The sequence below is a fragment of the Rhincodon typus genome, chromosome 2 (genome assembly GCF_021869965.1).
Source record: "Rhincodon typus isolate 14 chromosome 2, sRhiTyp1.1, whole genome shotgun sequence".
Lineage (NCBI taxonomy): Eukaryota > Metazoa > Chordata > Chondrichthyes > Orectolobiformes > Rhincodontidae > Rhincodon > Rhincodon typus.
In genome coordinates this window covers 33,942,161-33,968,914 of record NC_063333.1, presented here as the reverse complement: position 1 = coordinate 33,968,914, position 26,754 = coordinate 33,942,161, and the positions used below count along the sequence as shown (strand labels likewise).

General features: G+C 38.2%; 1 protein-coding gene across 1 annotated transcript in view; it reads right to left on the bottom strand.

Moving 5' to 3' along the window:
- Positions 1 to 26,754, bottom strand: part of mpp7a (MAGUK p55 scaffold protein 7a) — a 396,892-nt gene that overhangs the window by 56,509 nt on the left and 313,629 nt on the right. Inside the window, exons 10-12 of the mRNA XM_048606808.1 lie at positions 13,863 to 14,059; positions 13,299 to 13,363; positions 2,762 to 2,800 (exon numbers count right to left, since the gene is read on the bottom strand). Coding sequence (XP_048462765.1) covers positions 2,762 to 2,800; positions 13,299 to 13,363; positions 13,863 to 14,059 — 301 coding nt within the window. The remainder of the gene's footprint in view (positions 1 to 2,761; positions 2,801 to 13,298; positions 13,364 to 13,862; positions 14,060 to 26,754) is intronic.

Below are 26,754 nucleotides of genomic sequence, written 5' to 3'. Positions count from 1 at the left end.
CAGCATAAGAGATCCTGCAGTGACTGCATTTCTACTAAGAGAAGAGCAACTTACTCTCACGAAAGCAACTGACATGTGCAGAAGTGCTGAGCTTGTAAATCAGCACCTGCAGCATATTCACTATAGAACAGATCAGTCTTGCATTATGCTGATAGATGTCCAGGCCCAAAGGGCCAAATAATCACAAACTAAGGGCAGAATGCATACACTGTGGAAGAAATCATGCAAAGGAGAATAAGGGCTGTTCAGTATGAAGAAAGCAGTGTTTGCACTGCGTGATGCTAAATTGTTTCGCGCACGATTATTTGGCTAGAGGGAAGCGCAAGAAGATGATACAGATGGACACTGGAAAGATATCAGCTGAATATTCTGATGAATAACTCCACACGATACAATAGTTTGGTTCAGTCAAGTTAATAGTACTTGATTTATGACCTGCATTAGTTGAAGGCACAAGTCCTTGATCTTTCACACGCTGCTGCTGGGTACAGGTAACCAATATAACATTGGAGGTATTGAACTGAATTAGCCTTTATTGTCACATATACTCAAATGAGAGCAGTGAAAAGTGTGTAACGTTTCGCTTTGGTGCCATCTTATATACAGGGTACACGTGGTTCTGCTTTAACGCATGTTTCGTTAATGCGAATTGGATGTAACGTGATGAATAAATAATGGATGATATTCGGATATCATCCCCTGGCCTCTTAAACTCAGCACCCCATCTCCCTTAATCCTCTCACTGCTAGTCAGGCCTGTCTTGAAACCTGTGACATAGCCTTATATTCTGAGATTGCCTATAGGCCCCCGAATGCCCACTACTCAAAATGGCTGCTGCTAGTACTGTAGAGCTGCTGGTCAATTAAATGGACCAGTAATTCCCCAAGGCAGGACTTTGACCCAGATGGGATGAGAGTCGCATCTTGAAATAATTAAGGCTGTTCCCAGCGTAACAGTGCTGGTGGCAACTGCGTTTTGTGTAGATGGGCTGTTGATCGATCAAGAAGTAATGAGGTGGAGAGGGTTAGGGGGTAGGTTAGTGTGAAAGGAGGGACAGGAAGGACGAGGGCGGGGGAAGGAAACATAAAGGGGCACAGACAGATGAGAGGGCTCAAAGGAGTACTGAGCAGTGAAGTGGTGAAGAAGAATGTTGAAGGAGCGTTTATAATGATCTGTAGAATTGGACGAGAGTCTCTGCAGACGGAAGACAGCCTATTAACTTGGCCACTTCACATCTCCCCACTTCCATCTCAACCTCAAATCTACGTTCAACTCCAGATTGCACATATCTCCCATGGATGAAAACCCTACAAGCCAGTGCTGCCAGGCCAGAGAATGGATCACAACATTGGGCAAATTCCTGATTCCTATCTCAATGATTAAAATCCAGTCCCCAGTGCAGGAAGCATACCAAAATAAACATTATCTTAATGATAAGAATACCATCTTCTATTCAGCAATATCCCACAAGAAAAACTGTTACACCAATTTAAAACCCAATGTTAAAACAAACATCTTTATGAAATGTGTACCATTATATCTAAATCTTCACATCCATGTTATATGCCAAATTTATGCACACAGATCCATGGTGCACTACTTCCCTTATGTGCCTGCAAACAAATTTAGCTTTTAAAATCCTTCTAGTTCTCATACAATGTTTTTCTAAAAACTTTGATAACACAAGATCAGTTAGACAAAGCATCTACATTGTATGGAATATTATGAGGATGTATGTACTCTAAGTGGGAATTTTAATGTGCTTATCTTTTGCTAAACACATGTACTGCTGCTCCTGGGACAGATTATTTGAGCTGTAATGGCTTTTGCTAATATTGTTAAGACTTCCATGAGCACTGAGTGTAGAAGCGAATCCCACTGAGTATCATTATCCTCCTCCTCCCTTTTACAGGAAGTGATTATATTTCAATCCTAAAACAGACGTAATTTGTACATGCAAAATAATTTTAAATCTTCATGGCATTATAAAGAAAAACACATTTTAAAAAACTGAAAAACACTTAGAATAGATACAATTTGCATCAACAGATGCTGTCTGATCTGCAGAATATTTATCAGCATTTGCTGTTCTTATTTCAGATTTCTAGCATCCACAATAATTTGCTTCCTGGTATTAAATGTCACCTAGGAAATTGCTAAATGCACCTGGATTATATTATATTGGGGTGTCTGGTCAGCACAGATGAATTGGACCAAAGGGTCTGTTTCCGTGCTGTATGGCTCCATATGAGATAATGGTGCAGCAACAACAAAGCCAAGTCAAACCCGAGGTATTATGCAATTCTTTGCCTTTGAGATCACAGATCGGCAACATCATACATAATTGGAAATTCAGGTCACATTTGACTCCACTGATTTGCACTTGATTTGGTTGATAATTTTTCATTTGAAAGATCAACATCAATCACACAGTACACAACCGCAAGCAGCTAGGAGTTCAGTACAACTGCATATGCTTACAATGCATTGCTGTAAATAAAGGTTATCATACAGTTGAATTTGAACTTTTATTGCCAGTATTTGACAGCTGGACTCAGATGTCGTGCTGGTGTTTGGCGGAAATATTAAATTTAAACATAAATTGAGAAACTTAGCTACAATTCACAAAACAAATTTTAACACTCAAACTAAACATAAAGATGAGTCAAACAATCTATCATTTTGATGCATCACTGTAGAAAAAGAAACTGAAAATAAAGAAAAGACAAAGGACTAGCATGCGCTGTATCTATTTGCTCACCTATATAGAATCCACTGACAAGGTCACCATATTCAGCATCTTCTGGAGAAAGGATATAACCACAATGAACAAAGACCAGGAAAATAAGCAGAAAAGTTAGAAGCTAAGCCACAATTGCAGATACAATGTATGCCATTACAGTAAACTGGCTCCAATTAATCAAGCTCTACATTGTCTTGCATCTCCAAGTTTTCATCTTACAATGGAATGTCCTTCTGACTGCTTGTACATTCTTGCGAAAATATTTGCAAATACTATTTCAAAGAGGAAGGAAAAAGAGCAGAAGCATGTCATAACATTTCAAACAATATGAAAATGAGTTTTGTAAAAAAACTTATTTAACATACACAATTTTGATTTCGGAATTTCACGTTCAAACAAAATATCCTACTTAAAGCATATATTGGCCTTTATATTGAAAGCATTTAGCTGTCAACCCCCTTTTTCACTTGTTCCTGGGATGTAAGTATTGCTGGCTGGGCCAGTATTTATTGCCCTGGAGAAGTGGTGATCTGCCTTCTTGAACCACTGCAATCCATGTGGTAAAGAGACAGGGAGGAAATTTCAAGATTTTGACCCAGCAACAGTAAAGGAACATGACATATTTCCAAGCCATGGCTTGGAGGTGAACTTGAAGATGGTGGTCTTCTTATATATCTGCTGCTCTCAACCTTCTTCATGATGCAAATTGTGGGTTTGGAAGATGCTGTCAAAGGAGGATTGGTGAGTTATTGCAATGCATTTCAGAGATGGTACACACTGTTGCCATCGGTGTTGATGAGAGTGAATGTTGAAGGTGGTAGTTGCAGTGGCAATCAAGTGGGCTGCTTTTCCTGGATAGTGTTGAACTACTTCAGTGTTGCTGAAGCGGCACTCATTCAGGCAAGTGGACAGTGTTCCATCACACTCCTGATAACGGACAGAACTGGGGAGTCAAGAGGTAGTTACTCGCTGCAGAATTCCTAGTCTCTGAACTGCTCTTGTAGCTCTTGTTATCTTTTCACATCCACATTATCTTTTTTAAGGGCTACAATCATTCACAGAGCCATGGGCTATTTTTTGATTCAGAATTCTACAGACACAATCAAGGTTATTGTTACAATGTAACATGTTTTCATAAGCGATTTCCATCATAAATGCTCCTGACCTTTAATAGACAGCATAGCCTCTATGCCACAGAACATAAACAAATTATCCAACATATTTTGCTGTTCAAGATTTTGTAACATATTATTAAAAACTACATAAGGTCAGTGAGCACTCTCAGGTTATTGCTAAGTGTATACAGCCTGTATATGCATCTTATGAACATATGAAATAAGAACATAGGCCATTCAGCCCCTCAAGCCTAATCTGCCATTCAAGTAAGATCATGGCTGATCTATTTGTGTTTCATTTCAATCATTTTACTTTCAATAACTTTTCATTCCCTTGTCTGTCAAGAATTTATCTTCCCAACCTTTAAAATATTCAATGACTAAGTTTCCACTACCTTCTGAGGCAAAGAATTTGAAGCTGTACAACATTTTGTGAAGAACATTTTCTCATTTCTAATTTTAAAACAATGGCCCCTTGTTCTGGTCTGGTCTACAAGACCATTCAAGATCTTGTACACTTCAATCAAGTCATTCCTCACTCCTCTAACTTTCAGTGGAAATAAGCCCAACCTCTCTTCATAAGACAACCCATTCTTTCCAGGTATTAATCTAGTAACCCTCCTTTGAACCAACTTAAATATGGAAACCAAAGCTGTACATAGTATTCGAGATGTGATTTCGCCAATACCCTGTATGACTGAGGCATAATGCCCTTGCTTTTATTTTCAATTCCGCTCATAATAAAAGATACTCTCCTACTAGCCTCTTGATTACATACTGTAACTTTCTGTGCCTCATACTCTAGAGCATCCAAATCCTTCAATACCACAGAATTCGAGTCATTCTCCACTTATGTAATTTTTTTTATTATTCCCACTGAAGTGTACAACTTCACATTTTCCCACATTTTACTCCACCTGCCAAATTTTTGCCCATTCATTCAACCTATACATAACTGTTTTGCATAAAGCAGTAGGGGTAGGGTGGAACCAAGCATTTGTAAAGTACAAAGTGTATTTGAAAAAACTACTTTAAATTCATCACAGATGCTGATACTTCAGCAATGAAAACTGGTCAAGAACTTTTTCGCCTCACTGAGCCAACCCAGAGACTTCTTAAATTTAATACTCATTTAATGTGCAAAGCGACCAATGTCACAGTCATATAAATGTTAATGTTCATAATTGGAATTAAAAAATCAGCTCCAGAATACTTTTCAGTTCTTGGAGACTAACATATTCATTTTAAGAACTGCTACCAAAGTAAGTATTGCAGTTTACGAACAGTTAAAATTCCTCTAAGTCAAGCATCATTAAGTTTGTTAGTGTACTAATACACTCTGCTTTTTCTGACCTATTTTGTTTTCCACAGTTTTATTTGTTACCTGAAAGTTTGCATTTTCTCTGGTATAATCAACTAAGTCTAGCGAATTGTTTCATAAACAAGAGAATGGGTTGCTTATCATTTACATGGTGACTCTTGCCAATAACTTGTGGTACCTACTGCATTATCCCATTGATTGCAGATCTGCTTAGTTAATTGAATGAAAGAAGAGAGTGTCCACTACTTCTTCCATCTACAAATCAAATTAACTCAATTTCCACTGCCGAGTGGGTGATCGTCAAGGTTTCAAACTGCATTCCTGCTTGCTTGTAAGTAGTGTTAAGAAAGATTAGTCACGGCCTGAATTTAGTGTTAATAAGATGTGAGGCTACCAACACTCAATGCTATTACAGATGAAGCAGACAGTAACTTCTAGCATCCACAGTTGTACAAATAGGTGCAGAAATCAGAATGTTGTTGTTGATTTGTCCTGCTCCTGCACAAGATTTCCTTGAGAAGGCACTTGGCATTATGAAGGATATTTACCCATTAGATATCCAATAAACATTCCAGGAAAAACTAGAACTTGTCCATTCAAGTTGAATTGATTGTCGGCACTGAAAACTTACTTTACCACAGATGGGAATCTGAATCCTTCAAAGTTTAATGAATTTTGACAAAATTATAACTTTTAAAAAACTTTTGTCGGTCTTTTTCCCCTTTCTCATTCTCTTCATCCTGCTTACTGTGTATGAATTAACATGGAACTTATTTTACCAGGTATCTAAGAGAAGGGCTTGAAGTAGGGGAGCCTTGAAAAATAGTGGCACAAGGCATCAGAAAGAACCAGATGTCTTCCTGCAGCCATGGCTATTCCTCACGGATGGAGCAATTGTACATGGCTGCTAATTGACAGGAAATGGATAGCCAATTAAACCCCCATAACTGCTGAGCCTCAGGCTCCTCAGAGATTTGGGGGTGGGGGTGGGGGCAAAAGTGATAGTATAGTGGTATTATCACTGGATTGTTAATCCAGAGACTCAGGTAATGCTCTGGGGACCCAGGTTCGAATCCTGCCACAGCAGATGGTGGAATTTGAACTCAAAATAACAAAAAATCTGGAATGAAGAGTCCAGCAAAGGTTCACCAGACTGATTCCTGCGATGGCAGGACTGACATATGAAGAAAGACTGCATCACCTAGGCTTGTACTCACTGGAATTTAAAAGAACTGGGGGGGAGAATCTCATAGAAACATATAAAATCCTGATGAGACTGGACAGATGCAAGAAGAATATTCTCAATGTTGGGGAAGTCCAGAACTAGGGGTGGGTCACAGTCTAAGAACAAGGGGTAAGCCATTCAGGACTGAGATAAGGAAGAATTTCTTCACTCAGAGTTGTGAACCTGTGGAATTCTCTCCCACAGGAAGCTGTTGGGAACAGTTTGTTAGATATGTTCCAGAGAGAGTTGGGTGTGACTAAAAGGATCAAGGGGTATGGAGATAGGGCAGGAATGGGATATTGTGATTGCATGATCAGCCATGATCGTACTGAATGGTGGTGTAGGCTTGAAGGACCAAATGGCCTACTTCTGCACTTATTTTCTACGTTTTCATATTTCTAATGATGACATGAATCCATTGTCGATTGTCAGGAAAAATCCATCTGGTTCACTAACATCCTTCAGGGAAGGAAACTGCCATCCTTACCAAATGACTCCAGACCCACAGCAACTGCCCTTTGAGCAATTAGGGATGGGCGATGCCATCATCCCATGAATGAGTAAAAAAAGGTGGACTCCTGTCAAATAGACGGCAGTGTTGGCTGCAGTCTCACAACTAGTCACAACTGATAACATCCTGCCCAAGATCCTAATGACCTTCCACATGGGTTTGGGCCACGTTTGGATCAAGTGGTGGGCCAACTCCTACTGGAATTCAGTCCTGTGTGTATCAGCAGGATTCTTCAATTTAATTGGTCAAAGACACACATTGTTGTTTTTGTACAAAGTGTACACCAAGACTCTGTCCCCCTGTCCCGCTGCAATTAAGGCAGAATGAGGCATAGAATAAAACTCACATGGACTGATCCTAAAGGATGCTGGATGAATCCAGAAACCTACAGATTATGATATACAAAATTCTGAAAGTTGAAATGCAGTGAGATAGAAGTCATAAGACGACCAGTGATATTTTTCATTTTCTAATCAGAAACATAAACTATTAAAGGAAGGAAGATATAACAAATCTGTACAAGATAATGGTTAGGCCACATGTATAATGCTTTGTATTGTTTGAGTTGCCACATTATAAGAAATGCATTAAAATTGTAGATTCATCTCGATGACAAAGTACAATTATGAGAAGGAACCTCAGATACTGGTACTATTTCCACTTAAACTTGGGGTGGCACGGTGGCTCAGTGGTTAGCACTGCTGCCTCACAGCACTATGGACCTGGGTTCGATTCCAGCTTTGGGCGACTGTCTGTGGAGTTTGCGCATTCTCCCAGTGCTGCATGGGTTTCCTCCAGGTGCTCTGGTTTCCTCCCACAGTCCAAAGATGTGCAGGGTAGGTGGATTGGCCATACTAAATTGCCCATAGTGCCCAGGGATGTTTAGGGTAGGTGGGTTAGACATGGGAACTGCTGGGTTAAGGGAATGGGTCTGGGTGGGATGCTCTTCGGAGGGGCGACGTGGACCTGTTGGGCCAAATGGCCCGTTTCCACACTGTAGGGATTCTATGATATTGATAAACAATTAAACAGAATTTATGTTCATATGAATTAAACTTTCATTTTTAATTATTGCTTTCTTTTTCCTACTTATCCTCAAACAACTTCATCTGGTTGAGTTACCAGTGATAAGTGATCGATTTAAATGATGATTAGACAGCAAGGAGCCATAGTTTGGTGGATCACATCATGATAAAGGCACTGGATGAATAATCCGAAGGTCCAGGTTCGAAATGGTGCATGGGTTCAAATCCCAACACTGTATCTGGTTGAATTTAAGATCAATTCATGACTCTGGCATTGAAAACTAGCAATCATCAGCACAAAACTAGCACTAATTGCCATTTACTGTCATCCTTTATGGAAGAAAATCAGCCATTATTACATAGTTTGGCTTCAATGCGACTCCATATCCACAGAAATGGGGTTGACTCTTAACAGCCCTCTCACATGCTCTAGCAGGCCACTTAGTTCAAGGGCAGTTAGGGATGGGCAATCAATGCTGGCCTAGGGAGTGACAATCACATCCTATCAACAAAAAATAAAAAGAAGCACTGTGTCAGGCACTATTTAAAACAAAGGTCAATGCATCTTTAAGAAAAATTGTGGATAAATACCAGAAGTAGAGAAAGAGACAGGGTTATGCGAGTAAAGGTGGCAGTGTAACTAATTTTAGGTTCCTTTTCTTGTGCTATAAACCTCTACATTCTCATTGCTCCTGAACAACACAATGCCAGTAGGATATTTTACAACCATACATAGACTGCACTGACACATGAATCCTTTAGGATGGCAGTAACAAATACAAAAGTATATGTGCACACAGTTCTATCATTAGATTTTGGAAGTATACAAACATTAAACAGAATTGAGAGTGTTCTCAGTTGTGAAACAACACACAAAAAAGTATACATACTATGTGGTGTTGATTTTTCAACTTCCTTTTTAAGGAAGGAATACTATTAAGTCAAGATGAAGAATACAGTGAAATTCTCCTCCTGAGAGTATGTCCAGGTAAATTTCTTAATGATTAGACAACCATCAAATATTAGTATGTAAAGCTAATATAAGTATACACTTAGACCTCACTGAGTAAATGAAGGAGCGTACGGAATTTAACACATTATACTTATTTGTTGATCTTCTCTTTCAATAACCTGCACTGATATATCACCTTCTGATTCTTGCTCAGACATAGGCCATTCCAACTCTGCTGAGTTCATCTCTGTCCAAATTTACTTTTGATGAGACCCACAATCTCATTTTATAGTCTTCCCATCTTAGCAAACCTAGGATCAGAACAAAGGACACCTGGCAAGCTTCAAAATCTACACTGTCTACTTTATATCCATGATTCAATGTTTTAGCAGTCAATATTTCCAGTGTTTTATTCTTGCGCTCTTTTCAACAATATTCTTGAACATTTGATCAGATGTTTGCAGGTAGACTCATTTTGCAGGAATATTATTTAAATAAGATTCACATCACAAAGCCTGAGGTGTTTTCTCTTAAAAGTACAGCAGTGAATGAAACTGCCATATGTTGCAAAATTCTGAAGACTGACATTTGTGTATTATTCTGTCCTTTGACTTGCTGTTTCACCATTTATTTTCAATAGAAATTCACTGACCATCAATGGAACAGCATTTTACTAAGAACAGAATTCGATGAAAACGTTAAAAGGTAAAAAAAAAGCAAATAAGTAAAAAGCACTGAACTATAAATTTATAGAATGACACGTAGAAAATACAATAATATTGAAGCATACATCTTGTATGGATGTTTTATTACAACTGGGTCCTACATCTTGAACACGTAAAATTAATAAGCGCTAAAATTAGAGTTTAATTATTTCATGAGAAACTTTCTGTATTATTTATAATCAAATACAAGTACAATTACCTTCACATTCCTCTGAGAAGCAGAAAAAAGTCAAAAAGTACAAAATTAAAATGGTTAGAATGAACATGATTAAAAATACTGCAATTTTTTGAAAAAACAAAATAGGCAACACCTACCACTCTCAAGAGTTTCCTCATCTTAGAACAGCCAACAAAAAGGGAGGGGAGAAAGAAAAGAGGTTTTGCCTTTTTTATAACTACCAACAATGTAAAAGCATACTAATTCTGGTTTCATTTCGGTGTACACCTTCACTTACACAAGCAAAATGTTGAAGAGTGCATTTTGTTTTAAGATAATTCCACATTCTTGAATTATTCGTTTTTAAAACAGATGAGAGGTTGTCATGCAATTTTTTACGAACAACTTTTGATAATTCACATTCTACCCTTACAATACATCAAATCAAAAACTTACAGATTCAAAGCATGCTTTGGAATGCGAAAAAAACTTTTATCTTCACATATGTTAATGAACCAGGCAAGTTGTTTTCAAGTTGATATTATCGTTTTAAAACCTCAAGGCATTAGCCTTATTACATAAAAAAATTCTCCTGCAAAATAAAAGTTTAGCATTAAGATAAATATGTCAAGTGTCCCATCTGAATGTTGGGATAGAGTTTCTAGTCCTTCACGCTAGTAGTATCCATATAATCTTGACTGCCCTAGCCAAACGAGCACAAGAGATTGGGGAATTCTAAACAAAATGTGTTCTGTCCAAACCAACTTGGGGTGGTATTTTTCATGATTTTTTATACTGGTTTATGAGCTGTGATCTCTTGGATCTGTTGATCTTTTACATTCAACCAAGCAAGAAGGTGGAGCATTGTTCAATGTTTGTTTCCCAAAGACAGAACCTCAGTGGTCTTGGCTTTTTTTGTTCAAGCCCTGAAATGTGACTTGAACCTGGAGCCTCACAATTTAGAGGTGAGAGTATTGTTAACTGAATCACAGGGGACATACAGAATAGGGGTGGTACGGGTCCAGAAACGGTTTACAAGAATGACCCCAGAGATGAAGGGCTTGTCAAATGACGAGCAGTTGAGGACCCTGGGTCTGTACTCAATGGAGTTTAGAATGATGAAGGGAGTTCTGATTGAAACTTACAGAATACTGAGAGGCCTGGAGAGTGTGGACGTGGACAAGATGTTTCTGCTAGTGGGAGAAACTAGGACACAAGGGCACAGCCTGAGTGAAGGGCTGACTCTTTAGAACTGAAAGGAGAAGGAATTCCTTGAGCCACAGGGTGGTTAATCTGTGGAATTCATTGCTACAGAGGGCTGTGGAGGCCAAGTCATGGAGTGCATTTAAGACAGAGGCAGATGGTTCTTGATTGGTAAAGGGAACAAAGATTATGGGGAGAAGACAGGAGAATAGGGTTGAGAAACATATCAGTCATTATCAAATGGCACAGCAGACTCGATGGGCTGAATGACCCAATTCTGCTCCTAAATCTTATGGCCTGATGGGTGGAACCCTTACTAAAATCCTTCAATATATTGACAAACCAGATTTTATCTGCATTCCTCAAATTGCACCAGGTTACCATTATTAAAACCATCAAGGGGTAATTTTTAAATTTAATTGGAAAAAAGAAACAGTTATATTCTATCAAGTATGGAAGACATTTATTAGCTGATTATGCAAACGCAGTCTATTGTAAACATGGACAGTAACCTAATCAGTGAAATCTCAAGCTTATTTTGAGCACTTTTTGTGGTGTGCGCCCAACACAGAAACTCTATCACATTATCTTGATACCAGACTTTTTCTTACATTCCAGATCGTGCGAACAGATCACAGGAGAAAATTATAATGTCATTAATTGATAACTGTAGCTGTTTGTGAAAACATCATCTTGCTTTAAACTACTGTAATTAAAAATGTACAATTCTGGAACACCTTACGCTACACTAACAGCCTGCACGTGATTTATATGAAGTGCAACAAAAGTACTCATTTTTGTATTATTTGTATGTTTAAAGTATTCAAGTAAATTAGGTAAACTGATTTAGAGAAATCCCTGCAAGAAGTTGTCACTATTGATCAAGTTAATTACTACAAGAGGTAAAATTGCTTGCAAATACATGGTTTAGATTATTTTTAAACTTTTAGCCTTTTCAAACTTGGTGCCATTTAGAATGCATTCCTTTTTTTGTCTTTGTTCAAGTTCAAATACAACTGAATGTGGTACCCCAGTTGAGAGACAAAACTTGCCAGTTAAACTAGGTTACATCTTGTTCAAATGAACAACATTTGGATGCGGTTAAAAACTTCCTCCTCCTCATGTGGTCTCAATTCCACAAATCAAAAGATGAATCAAAATAAAAAAAATACTTAAAGCTATCCAAGATGTAGAGAACCTTGCAATGTCAGTTTACAAGTCATGGCTAGTGCTATAATAGTAGCCGAATTTGTCTGGTGCAGCCAAAGGTAGAGAGAGCTGTTTTTAATTCATTCATAGATAATGCATACTTTAGAACATGGCAGTCCAGCTGCTTAAACCAAACACTTAAAGGGAACATATCATATTGGAATCAAGTTGCCTAATTCTTCAAGTCACGCAAGAATATTCTAACCAATACTGTGGAGTACCAGAAACAAAAGCAGAAATTGCTGGAAAAACTCAGCAGGTCTGGCAGCATACGTGGAGAGAAACCAGAGTTAACATTTCGGATCTAGTGACCCTTCTTCAGAACTCTGTCCACAGATGCTGCCAGACATGCTGAGTGTTTCCAGCAATTTCTATTTTCGTTTATGATTTTCAGTTCTTTCATTTTTTTTGTGTAGAATACCTGTCTCTTTCCAAAGGTGTTAAGACTAAAATTACTCAGTGCTTGAAAACTTAAAAATGCTGTTAGTTGTCCTCTGTGAAAACCTACCTGGCAGAATAATAAGCACAAGAAAAGTCTGAATGCACTAGAGATCATCATGTAAAAGTACAATAAGAATACATTTAGGATTTTTCTAAGCACTGCAAATGAAGAAACAGCTTAAAGTGATCGTTTGGTACCTAACTCCAAATTGGATGACACTGAGTTTTGTCTACCATTTGAAAAAGCTTTAGACACATTGAAGAATTTCATTATTTTCAGAATAGGCACTGCCTGACATTTTCACCCTGACTGAACCATAATCCCTCTGTCAAATCCAGCAGTGGCATCAAACAAGATATCTAGACCAAATGCCATATCCTCTAGATTGCATGGTACAGAAATGGTGAACCAGAGTTAACAGTTCAAGTCAAAACTTGATGAAAATCTTTTGACGTGAAATTTTAACTCTTTCTTTCTTTCTTGCTGCTTGACCTGCTTAGTATTTCAACCACTTCTGTTTTTAGTTCAGACTTCCAACACATGTAGTATTGTGTTTTTGAAGAAAAGAAATTAAACTAGATAAAGTTATTGGATGGCGTCTGCTTTTCCTCATTAACGTACTATAGAAAAACAAAATATTTTTTAAAAATTACAGAGCATACTGACTTACATGATCGCCGATTGGAATTCTTTTGTGGCTGAACAAATGCTATGGGTCTTCGAAGTGCAAATCTCCTACAAGGTGGTAATTACAAAAACTGTTAAAGCTGGACCTAGGCTTGATGAAAATACTAAAACCTGAAGAAAAATTGTTATGGCATCAGTCTATCTTGTAAAATATTGCAAAGCAAAACAATGCATTTGATTTTACTGTAGACAAAACAAATCCTGAAGCTTCTAAATTTTAGTTAGTGGAGCCAAAAAACTGTTAAATCTCAGCTCTGTATTGCACATCAAACTGTTTTCCACCATCTTATTCCAAACTGGAATGCCACTGATGGTATCACTTACTGTCAACTACTCCAACCCGATATGAGGAAATCCAAACTATTTTGGCATTGAGTTTTTCTAGCTATTTATAATCTACACAAAGAGTCTGCTTTCGGATTAATAAAATCAGAAAACAAAGGTTTATAAGATACCTACTTGTAATATATACTTTTACTCACAAAGTATGCTCATTAAGATTGTTATATTATTGTGACCATAGGAAGACTTTGTACTTGGTGGTTACCTCTCTTGGAACTGCTTTGAAGGAATGAGTCCTGCTCTCAGATTGGCATCACACTCGCGTTTGGCTTGCCACCAAGTTGCATCATCCTGGCTGACGATCTGAAGGATATCTCCCTTCTTGAAAGAAAGCCCAGCTTCTTTACATGGAATTGCTTTATCCTCATTAGGGTCATAATCAAATAAAGTCCTGACAAACATCTGGCAAAAAAAACAAAAGTCACATTTATTCATTTTACATATAACATGGCTATCATATCTCATCAACTAAAAGTAACTTGCATCTGATATTACTGTGCATACACTCCAAACTGGAATGAAGCAGCTCAACTGAGGAGGAACAGTAAAACAGAGATAATTTCACATTACTGTAACCACATCAGTTACTCCAACAATCAAGTGTCAAAGAAATCAAGAAACTATTAAAAGTTAGGCAAACAAACTATGTTCACTGCTCAGTCTTATGAATACATACAACCACGTGAACTACAGAGGTTCAGGAAAGCGGTTCACCACCACTGTCTAAGGACAACTAGGGATTGGCAATAAATGCTGGTCTTCCCAGTGACACACATCTATTAACAATTCAAATAATCTGCAAAGGAAATGTTCCACGAGAATAAAGGTATAAACCATTTTCAGTATTTGAAAAGTTAATCTTCATTTTACATGCACAGGAAACCACTGGCAAATGCATTAGCTGTGGTTGATACTCTTAATTCAGAAAGCCAACGATTATTCTAAAGAACAGATACAAATGATCACAACCGCTGTATAACAAATGTGTACATGATAGTTTGCCAATAACCTAATATGGTCAGAAGCGAATATGAAAATTAGCAATTGTCCTTCAACATATACTATCAATTTATTTTTCTAGTTCTTTTTTCCACTCACTGTATGCTTCCATTCTCCCCAAACTTGTAAACATCATTCAAAAGTGGCCACATTCCAATTCAAGATTACACTGACATGTGCCAAACAATTTCTAAACAGGGCCCTGCAATCAATCAGATTGGCATTGAAGCATATGACAGTGGTGCAGTTAATAGCCTGTTTCCTGCACATGCTCACTGGAGATCATTGGAAACAGGAGCAACTTTTTGCCATCAGAAGTTTTTCCCCCCCCTCAATTATGGTGCTCCCAGATTGTTTTACCTCAAAACTCAAAAGAACATATTCTGTCACTGAGTTTGGATGTGTTTTAAACTTAAGAATAATATAATTTCCTACACGTCCTTGAAATAATTCCCGTAATTTTATCATGAGCTTAATCAATGAATACTTGACAGATACTAACTGAAAAAGGTCCCAAGGCTTAGCTCGCACTGTGTGCTGAGTTAGCTGATCTCATTAGAGAATGTTTAACAGGGCCAGAATAACTACATTAATATTCCTGAGTTAAGGACAGGAACATTAAACATAACTCCCTTTCCTGAACACTTTTTAAGAAATTCTGCTGCAAGTACACATGTTGAAGAAATCGAGTAAAGGAGTGGACTCAAGAGCAATCCTCCTCCAATCGAATGCCCTTCCCACACTCACTCTGGTGACATATTACCATCCCTCCAACATTAGGAAAAGTGGAGATTGCTGTTAAAGATTGCAGAGTTCATGCTCTTTCACAGCTCCTCAGATACTGAGTCAATCTGTGCTCTTATACAACAAGACCTGAACAAGTCTCAGGCTTGGGCATATAAGGCCAAGCAATGAGAATCCACAAAGAAAGAGAATCTAACTACTTCCTTTGACATTCAATAGTAGTACCGTCACTACATTTCCATTATCAACATGTTGGGGGCTGACCATTGGCCAGAAACCAAACTGCATCAACCATACAAGTTCTATGGATGTAAGAGCAGGTTAGAAGTTGGGATAATGTGGCAAATGCCTCAACTCCTGACTTGCTGAAGGCTGTCCACCATTGGGCACATCTTGTAACTACAACTGAGGAGTGTGATGAAAAACTCTCTACTTGCCTGGACAAATGTAGCTCCTACAACACTCAACAGCAAGACAAAGGATTGGCACCTCATTTATCATTATAAACATTCATTTTTACAACAGTAATTCATTAAGTGTCATTAGAATTAGACTTATCACTCAATTAATTTTCCTCAAGTTCAGCCAGAGTGAATTAGACTCTGCAGCATGTCATCTGGGATCCCCTCCAATTAGCCCAGATGCAAAATAAAAAGCCAATCAAAGGCATTACTTTTTTCCCCAATAATAGGTTCTGATGTGCCTGGATTTTGAAAAAGTTTGGATGACACTCCTCAGAAAATATCCAGACACCAAATGGAATAGAAGCTGGGTTCACTGAGCATTTGATACAGAAGATTAGATGAGACAATTATTATCTTAAGTAAATTTATAATGAACAAAACATACAATTTTTGATGTTATAAGACCATAAGAAATAGGAGCAGATGTCGGCTGTTTGGTCATTTGAGCCTGCTGCACCATTCAATAGGATCATGGCTGAGCCAACATTCCTCACATCCACTTTCCTGCCCTTTCCCTACAACCGTTGATTCCCCAAACTGCTAGTACAGACATGATGGGTTGACTGGTCCCCTTCTGTACAGTAAAATTCTACGGTTCCAACAATCGATCCATCTCAGCCTTAAATATATACAAGGACTCTGTGGCAGAGTGCAAAAGATTCAACTCTCAGAAGAAATTCTTCCTTGTCTCAGTCTTAAATTGGCATCCCTTATCCTGAGACTATGCCCTCTGATCCTAGACTGTCCCATGAGGGAAACATCCTTTCAGCCCTTACCCAGTCAAGCCCTTAAGAATTCTATATGCTTCAATGAGATCACCTCTCATTCTTTTAAACTCCAATGAGTACAGTCCAAAGGTTCTCTGAACTGCCTCCAATGAAATAATATTTATATATTTTCTTAAATAATGGGACAAAAACTGCTCTCAGTACTCCAGAGGTAGTTTTCGCCAGCAGCTTTTTCAGTTACAGTAACACTTCCCTACTCTGAAACTCCAACCCCCTTGAAATAAGGGCTAACATTCCATTAGACTTCTTGCTTACCTGCTCATGTGTGCTAGCTTTCTGTGTATTGTGCACAAATCCTTTCAGGTCGCAGCTTTCTGCAGTTTTTCTCCATTTAAATAATACTATTCTTTTGTTCTCCCTTCCAAAATGAACATTACACTTATCCACATTACACTCCATTTGCAAACATTTTGCCACTTACTTAACCTATTAACATCTCTCTGTAAACTGCTTCCATTCCTCTCACAACTTGCCTTTTCACCTATTTTTGTGTTGCCTGCAAATTTGGCTACAATACATTCATTTCTTTCCTCCAAGTTATTTATAAATATTGTAAACAGTTGTGGTCCCAGCACCGATCCCCGTGCAGCCACACTGGTCATGGGTTGCCAACCTGAAAAAAAACCCGTTACCCCCATTAGATAACACAGTTTCGCATCGGGACCCTTCTTCAGAAAATGAAGACCCAAAACGTCAGTTTTCCTGCTCCTCTGATGCTGCCTGGCCTACTGTGTTCCTCCAGCTCCCCACTGTGTTATCTCTGATGCCAGCATCAGCAGTTCTGATTATCTCTGTAATCCCCATTTGCTGTTTCCTGCCCATTTGCCAATTCTCTATCAACACCAATATACTATCCTCAACATCATCGGCTCTTGTCTTATGACTTAACCTTTTGTAAGATACTTTGTTGAATGCCTTTTGGAACTACAAATATGTGTCTACTGGTTCCCCTCCATCCCTTCAAAAACTCTAATAAATTAGTCAGACACTATTTCCCTTTCATGTTGCTATGCAGACTATGTTTAACGAGTTTACAATTTTCCAAATATGCTGCTATTACTTCCTTAACAAATGATTCTCATACTTTTCCAACAATAGATGTTAGGCTAGTTGGCCTACAGTTACCACTTTTTGCCTCCCTCCCTTTTGGAATACATGTGTCACATTTGCAATTTTCCAATCCTCTGGTACTTCATCAGAATCTAGGATTTTTGGAAAATGCCAACCAATCCACCACCTCTGTAGTTACCTCTTTTAAGATCTGACAGTACAAATCAAAAAGCTAAATAATACTCTGAAAAGAAAAGACAACTAGTTCATATTTCTATGAGAAGATCCAAACCTCAACATGTACTTAATACAAAGCAATACAAAAATGCAAAGACATCCATCAAATAGCAAAGTATTATTAGCTTGATCCCAGGGAATGAGACTCACTGGGTTCAGAATACATCTAATGCGGAAGTGACCAACACAAACTATATTCCTCTGACAAAACTAATCATTGCAGTTATGTTGAGATTTCTACAAGTAATATGCTTTGGGGCTTTATAATTAAAAGGTGGAATGGAAGATGATTATTTGATCAATAATAGACCATCTCTAATTAATTCAAATTCTCCCATTTTAGGTGAAAATACCTTTCCATTATAATGATGTTGCCCTTTTAACTTGCAAAAGTTCATTATTAACTTTATTCTTGAAAATCTAGTTTAGGTCATATTGGTCATGGTACTGCATCTAGTAAGATAATAGCTTAGCGTTCCTTCATCAGTATGTGCCCTCACTTATCTGAACTGGCACTGTAGTCTAGTGCTTGGTGTCATCACAAAGTTATTCAAAATAGTGACTGTCCAATGTGTGTAATCTTTATAAGAAATTTCACATTGTTGGACATGTTATGTCTGGTCAGTTTTGTCCTTCGAAAACTGCAGCCTGCTGTAGGTTTTACTGGCAAGTAACTTTAAGTTAATTTGTTTCCATTCCATAGGTTTTAGCCATTTCGTCCTCATACTCCCTCTTCTACTGACACTGTGGCAGCAGTGTGTTTAATCTATGAATTACACTGTAGCAACTCAACAAGGGTCCTCCAGTAGAAACTTCCAAACCACAGCCTTAACCACCTAAGATGATAAGGTTAGCAGGCACATTGGAAAATCAACAGTCCTGTGCAACCTTCCAAGCCACATATATGTCCTTACTAACAACTATATTGCCCTTCCTTCACTGGTGCTAGATCAAAATCCTGAAATTCCCTTTCAAACAGCATTAGTGATGTACCTACACTATGTGGTCTGACATGATTCAGAAAGGAAGCAATACACTACCACGATCCCAAGCGGGGTAAGGATGGGCTATAAATGCATAGCTTACCAATGACAATCATGTGCTATATTTAAGTAAGTAAAACGTTTAACACTGAACTCAACCAAGATATAAGGAAGCAGAGCAGAAAATAAAATGAGAAGTGTCACAGCGAACTCCCAGCATTTTTATGTATTGCATTCTTTAATGCATAATTAATCCCTTGCGCTAGATTGACAAGTAGCATATGTTTTGAAAATCTCAAATCAACTTACTTAAAGTGATAAATTATAGTTACACTGCAATTTATGCACACATCCTTGATCTAGCATGTTGCTGCTAGGTGACATCACAGCTGCTGGAACATTCTGGGTCTTGGGCCAGACTGAGAGCTCAACATTCTTGGAATGTTGGTATTCAAACAAGATGGACTGTGGAGATAGAAAGTGAGGGGTGGGGCATCATGATATTGATTAGGAATTCAATTTTAGCAGTGAAGAAGGATGATCTTTTGGAAGGATCATTCAAAGAGGCATTATGGGTAAAAGTAAAAAAAACACAAAAGGGGTAAACAAGCTGGTGGGTGAGCAGTGTAGGCCACAAAAACAGTCCGGGAGAGGTAGGGGGTCAAATATGTCATTAAATTTCAGAGAAACACAAGAATAACAAGGCAGCATTGGTAAGGAGTTTTAACTACCCAAATATTAACTTGGATTGTTTTAGTGTATAAGGTACAGAGGGAGGAAAATTCTTAAGTTCTGTCCAGAAGGCTTTTTTCCAGCCAGCGCATAGAAAGCCCACAAAAGGAGGGAGCAGTCTACACCTAATATTCAGAAATGAGCATGGGTAAGTGGAAGGTATATCCAGAGGGGAGAATTTTGGAGATAGTGACTGTAATTTAGCTAAATTTAGGATGGAGAAAGATAAGGACTAGCTTGGAATAAAAGTTCTAAACTGGGTAAAGGCTAATTTTTCCAAGACACAATGTGGCCCAAATGAACTGGGAGCAGCTACTTAAAGTTGAAATTGTCCACAGGCATGGCTTTGTGCGTGGGAAATTGTGTCACACTAACTTGATTCAGTTTTTTGAAGAAGTAACAGAGAGGATTGAGAGTGCAGAGCGGTGCACGTGATTTATATGGACTTCAGGAAGGCATTTGACAAGGTTCCTCATTGACAAGACTGGTTATCAAGGTTAGATCACATGGAATACCGGGAGAACTAGTCATTTGGATACAGAACTGAATCAAAGGTAGAAGGCAGAGGATAGTGGTGGAGGGTTGCTTCTCAGACTGGAGGCCTGTGACCAGCAGTGTGCCACAAGGATTGGAGCTGGGTCCACTGCTTTTTGTCATTTATATAAATGATTTGGATGTGAACACAGAAGGTATGGTCAGTATGTTTGCAGATGACAGCGAAATTGAAGGTATAGTGGACAGCGAGGAAGGTTACCTCAAAGTACAACGGGATCTTGATCAGATGTGCCAACGGGCTGAGGAGTGGCAGATGGAGTTTAATTTAGATAAATGTAAGGTGCTGCATTTTGGAAAGGCAAATCAGGGCAGGACTTATACACTTAATGGTAAGGTCCTGAGGACTGCTGTTGAACAAAGAGACCTTGGAGTGCAGGTTCATTGTTCCTTCAAAGTGGAGTAACAGGTAGAAAGGATAAAGAAGGTGGCAAAAACAAAGTTGCTGGAAAAGCTCAGCAGGTCTGGCAGCATCTGTGAAGGAGAAAACAGAGTTAACGTTTCCTCAGAAGGGTCACCGGACCCGAAGTGCATCGAGTATAGGAGTTGGGAGGTCGTGTTGCAACTGTACAGGACATGGGTTCGGCCATTACAGGAATACTGCATGCAATTTTGGTCTCCCTGCTATACAAAGGATGTTGCGAAGCTTGAAAGGGTTGAGAAAAGATTTACAAGGATGTTGCCAGGGTTGAAGGGTTTGAGCTCTCGGGAGAGACTGAATAGACTGGGGCTATTTTCCCTGAAGCGTCGGAGGCTGAGGGGTGACCTTATAGAGGTTTATAAAATCATGAGGGCACGAACAGGATAAAGAGACATGGTCTTTTCCCTGGGGTGTGGAATCCAAAACTAGAGGGCATAGATTAAAGATGAGAGGGGAAAGCTTTAAAAAGGACCAAGGGCAACTTTTTCACGCAGAGGGTAGTGCGTGTATGGAATGAGCTGCTAAAGGAAGTGGTGGAGGCTGGTACAATTATAACGTTTAAAAAGCATCTGAATGGGTATACGAATGGGAAGGGTTCAGAGGGATATGGGCAAAATGCTGGCAAATGGGACTAGATTTATTTAGGATATCAGGTCAGCATGGACGAGTTGGACCAAAGAGTCTGTTTCTGTGCTGTATATCTCCATTACTCTATGAGTAGGAGGCATTCCAAGAGGAAATAGTGGGAGCACAGAGCAAATATGTCCCTGTAAAGACAAAGGATGGGACCAAGACAAAACAACCTTGGATGTCCAGGGCCATAAACATTATGATTAAGAAAAAAAAGAGTTTGATAAGCAGAGTCCCTAGAGGAGTATAAAAAGTGCAGGAGGGAACTTAAAAAGAAAATCAGGAAAGCTAAGAGGGTATATGAGAAAGCAGAAGCAGGTTGAATAAAGAAAAACACAAAGCATTTTTTAAAAATACTTAAAGAGCAACAGAATAACTAGGGACAGAGTAGGGTCCATTAGGGACTACAGATAATCTGTATGTGGATTTAGAATGCAGGGGCACTGTCCTTAGTGAATACTATGCATCAGTGTATATAATGGAAAAGACAGTATATGTACAGACATCAGGTGGACCACTTTGAAGTACTATAAGAAATTCACAGAGGAAGAAACAGAAAGAGAGGAAGTACTTGAGGGTCTAGCCGACCTTCAGTCTGCTGGCAGCTCACTTGTGGCTATCGATGATACAAATATCTCACCAAGGGGCCGAGTAATCACTTCCCTAGTTGTGGGAACGACCAAATCAAGTCCTAAGGATTTATGCATTTTAAGACTTTCAGCACCTCGTCTTTGGTAATATGAACTCTTTCAAGAAATCAATATTTATTTCCCCAAGTTCCCAAGTTGGCTTCCTTGGAGCAGCACAAGGTAAAAGGGGACCCGATAGAAGTTTAAAAAATTGTGAAGAGCACAAGTGAGTTAGTATACCAAGAGTGAAAATACACATAGAATTAGCTAGTTGTAAATGATTCAGAGGAACAGAACTGTGAAAATTATGAGTTTTAAGAATCTAACAGTCTGTATGATTTAAAGGAGTTTGACAATATTCCTAGGTGTTATGATGGTATAACCTTTGGGAGATTTGGACTTCATACCTGGTTGTTTTTGACTTGTAAGTGTGTTAGTCTCTTGCATGTTATTCAGAGTATTGGGTGTTGGTAAAACAGTCTTTCACACCTTCATAATCTGACAGTATCTATGTGCACGTGTGTTCGACACACATTTGGAGCATTACTGTTTCCTAAGTTGCCTTCTATTTTGGTTCACTGTTGCTTCATTTGCTTTGTCACTTTGAGGTGTCTTGGCTCATGATATGCTTTCGAATACTTGGGGGTAACCAAGTTCCTTGGCTAGGAAGTATGACTCTGATCTTCTATCCTACTCATGACACGCGATTAAGCGAGCAGTCATGAACAATCTTGCTTCTGCCGTGTTTTCTAAGAAGTTTGTCCAGGGAATAGATAAGGAGGAATTTCTTCTCTCAGAGGGTATTGAACCTATGGAATTCTTTACTGCAGGTGGCTGTCGAGTCTGGGTAATTAAGTATATTTGAAACTGAAATAAATTTTTAAACAGTAAGGGAATCAAGCAGTACAAAGACAAGGCAGGAAAGCAGAGTTCAGGATTATCAGATCAGCCATGATCTCATTGAATGGTGGAGCAGACTTGATGGTCTGAACAGCCTACTTCTTCGCCGATGTCTTATGGTCTGCATTTCTGAGAACTTGCACAAGTGATGAATTGTCGGGGTTGTCCGAACTTACGTTTCAAATATGATCTCTGCTGTTGATAGTAAGCCCATATCTACAGGTGTAACTCTTAGCAGTAGCACAGAAATATGAAGATTCTGTTTTGGCACCCTGCACTTCACACTAAGTGCTTTAATGGTACAAGCCAGTTGCTCGGTGAGACTGCTGGATGTGGGATAATTTAGTGAGGCTGTCACATGATTTATGCTCCATTTGGCACACTGTGCTTGAACGGCGGCCTGCATATTATGGCCTTTTGTCAGATAGGATCTGATTATCACACCGATATCGACCTTTTCTAAATTCTCCAACTCAATGCCCACATTGTTGAACAGCAAATCTAGGAGAATTTCTGAATTCTTATTTAGATTTGGTAAATGGGTCAGTGTCTCTAAAGTAACTACTTTGGTATTAGGTCACAGGTGTTGGAAGTTGTACTTACGTTGTTGTCAGTAGTTTGTGCTAATTTATTTCCAATGACTTTTGATCAGTTTCTAAAGTGAATTGTTTATTGAATAGGTACATGTGGAATTTAGTGATACCAAACAGTACAGCAAGTGTTTCATGCTTAATGTTGGAATAATTGGATTAAGCTTGTGGTGGACTTTTAGATAAAAATGCAATTGGAAAAGATATCCTTGCCACAGAGGAGTGCAACAAAGGTTCACCAGACTGACTCCTGGGATGTTAAGTTTACTGTCTGACAGGAGATTTGGTTGACTAGGCCTGTATTGACTCGAGTTTAGAAGAATGAGAGGGGATCTCATTGAAACATATAAAAGTATGATAAGCGGGACAGACTGGATGATGGTTCCCCTTGTTGAAGAGTTCAGAACAAGGGGTCATGGTCTCAAGATACACAGTAAGCAATTTTCGATCAAGATGTGGAGATGCTTCTTCACTCAGTGGGTGGTATGCCTAAGGAAATCTCTGCAGCAGAAGGTTATGGAGGCAAAGCCTCTGAATATATTTGAAAAAACAGGTAGCTTGTTAGAACGATTAGATATAGAAGTAGGCCATTGAGCCCATCAGGTTTGTTCTGCCATTCAATGAAAATCTTGGCTTATCTGCTAATCCTCAGCTCCACAGGAGAAAAATTCTGATTACCCTATATTGAATAGCATACAAGCAGTCTGATGATTTAGCAATGATAGAGGAATTCAGCAAGGTGGTGGTGAAGTAAAGTTGGATGCCTTAACCATACATACGAAGGCCAATACTGGGCCTTCAGATGAAGTTACTGAGGGTCATTATGCAGGTGGAATATTTTTCAGGTGGGCAGGAGGTGGGTTAAAGGAATGATGTGATAGAAGAAAGAGAAGTCACTGCATCTGATTCTCTTGTTATGGTTAGATAGATAAAAATGGAACCAAGTCATGAAACAGCTTTAAACAAACATCAAATGAAATTGTTTAAAATTTTCGTTAAAATCTTTTCAAAATCAGTATGGTTTAATCAACAGCCTGGCAGCCTTGCACGAATAAAGTTTCTAACATAAACATATAACAATGACATGATTCAAAACTGCTGTACACACCAGCGCAGTAGTAAAGAAGCATTGTGTTGCCGGAGATGCTGTATTTAGGACAATAAGTTAAACTGAAGATACATAACCTAGGGGCATAAAAGACTCTTTGTACTAAGAGCAGGGGCAGTTCTCAAAGATTTGTATGGAATATTTATATCTCAAACGATGCCATTGAACAGATCCAATTAGTTAACTATTTTAGCAGTGTTCAATAGGGATGCCAAGTTTGTGAAAAATGCTATTTAAGACAATTTGTTCTCTGCTTGATAAAAAAAAAGTCAATGATGTAGGATGATGCAACATCAGATTTAGCAACCCACTAAAATAAAATAATATTATTCTATCTTATACAAATAATATTTTGCATCCACATCTGCATGTCATTGGCTTTAATTGCAATATCCACTTACTGTAAGTTGAACAGTATTGGGCAATATACCACTGCAGACATTTCAACATTTCTTGACTAGTGTGATGACTGATTATTGTGTGCTAACATAACCATAAACAGCAGTACGGAGCTGTCAATTTATAGATGCATTTCCTAAGACAAAATAAAGCTGAAATGGTTTACAAGTGTTTACTGATTCTAGGTATTCTGCAAAACATCATGTAACTTTGCCAATTTTACAAAGTTAGGAGCAAAATTTGATGCGGATGCTGGCAAAATTCACAGACTAAACACAATACTGCCCATGTTAATGCATTCCAGCCATTTCCATAGGACAAATACACAATTCATGAATTTTTCAGCAATGTTTAATAGAAAGTGAATCACCTGCTGTGCAGAAATGGAGCAGCACAGACCAAGTCCTATTTTGTGAAATTCTATAGATGGTGTTCCTCACAGTAAGTAACATTAAAGTAAATATTATGTTTTAGCATATCAATTATTACATTTGCAGGAAGCATTTTAAAACATGTACGTATATAAAATGACCATTTTAATGCAATCATAATATAAAAGTTGTTTTAGAAAGTATGCTGATAGATTGTTCATATTAAGGTTTTCTAAAGTTAGACAACATCAGTTCCTGCAACTATTTAACTCAATATGTAAACAACTAATTATATCAGTAACAAGTCATAGCTAGGTTTGTCAGAACACAAATTATTTTATATACAGAGACGCAAATATATGCAGAAAAAATTGCTCAGTGTTAAACCGGATTTCTGGTGCAAACACAAGAATGGTCCAAAATCTTTCAACACCGTGAAACCTTATTCTTGACATAACATCAAATAATACTGCTCAAATCAAAACCAGCTACTTGTTAATTGTGAACAGGCCTGACTGATACCCAAGTTAAGACAGCTCACTGTATAACTGTATTTTATGCTTTGTTTAAGAAGTACAAGTTAGTCTAAAATGCAATTACATGAAGAGCAGACTGCGTTTGCCACAAAAAGCTTTTGTAATTTGTACAATTACAAATGAGAACAGTACAAAAATAAGTTATTCATGACAACATTGTGCATTTTCTTTGTGTAAGAGCTTACTAATCATTGTATACTGAACTGTTTTACTTTTAAAAATACTGGATTATATTGTGAGGTGGCCTCATCTTCACTACTTCAATTTTATCCTTCAGAGCTTGACTTCCTTATGTTATCCATCAAGAGAAAAACTCTGGATAAAGACAGCAGCTCAACTGAAGAATCTTCCAATTCTCTGTTAGAAGTCTCTTCTCCCAAGTGTGGTACAGGCCAACATAACATGGCCAGCTATTGTAATTATCACAACCAGCAAGAGCCCAAATTTTAACAACTGTGAGCAAGGACAGCTAAAATTATAAAATGTCAAAACTAATTATTAATACAGAACCTCACTCAGAGAGGCTGTAAGGATAGCCAGTTGGGGGAAGACATTATATCATAGCGAAAGCATTTTCCTGATGTTGAAATCAAGACATTGATAGGGCAGCCTGATGACATTTTGTTTCTGAATTCTTCCAGTTGCTTGTCGTAAACATTTGCCAAGGATTCTGCTTGGCTAATCAATCAGATAAGAATAAATATGATGGAAGAAATCCAGACAGTTAGCATTCTGTTCTATCTGTTCATACCAAGAATGAAAATCAGCCTTTTCCTCTGTCTTCCCCAAAGTCTAAATTAAGCTAACATTAACGTTCCAAGTTGCAGCTACATTGCTTATTCACTTCCCAACTTCAATAGTCTGTTTGAAAACTGAAATAGCTTAATATTTAAAATATGATTCAAATGCCAATTAGAGTCTGTTAATCAAATAACTGCAATAATTATTTCAGAATCATAATTCC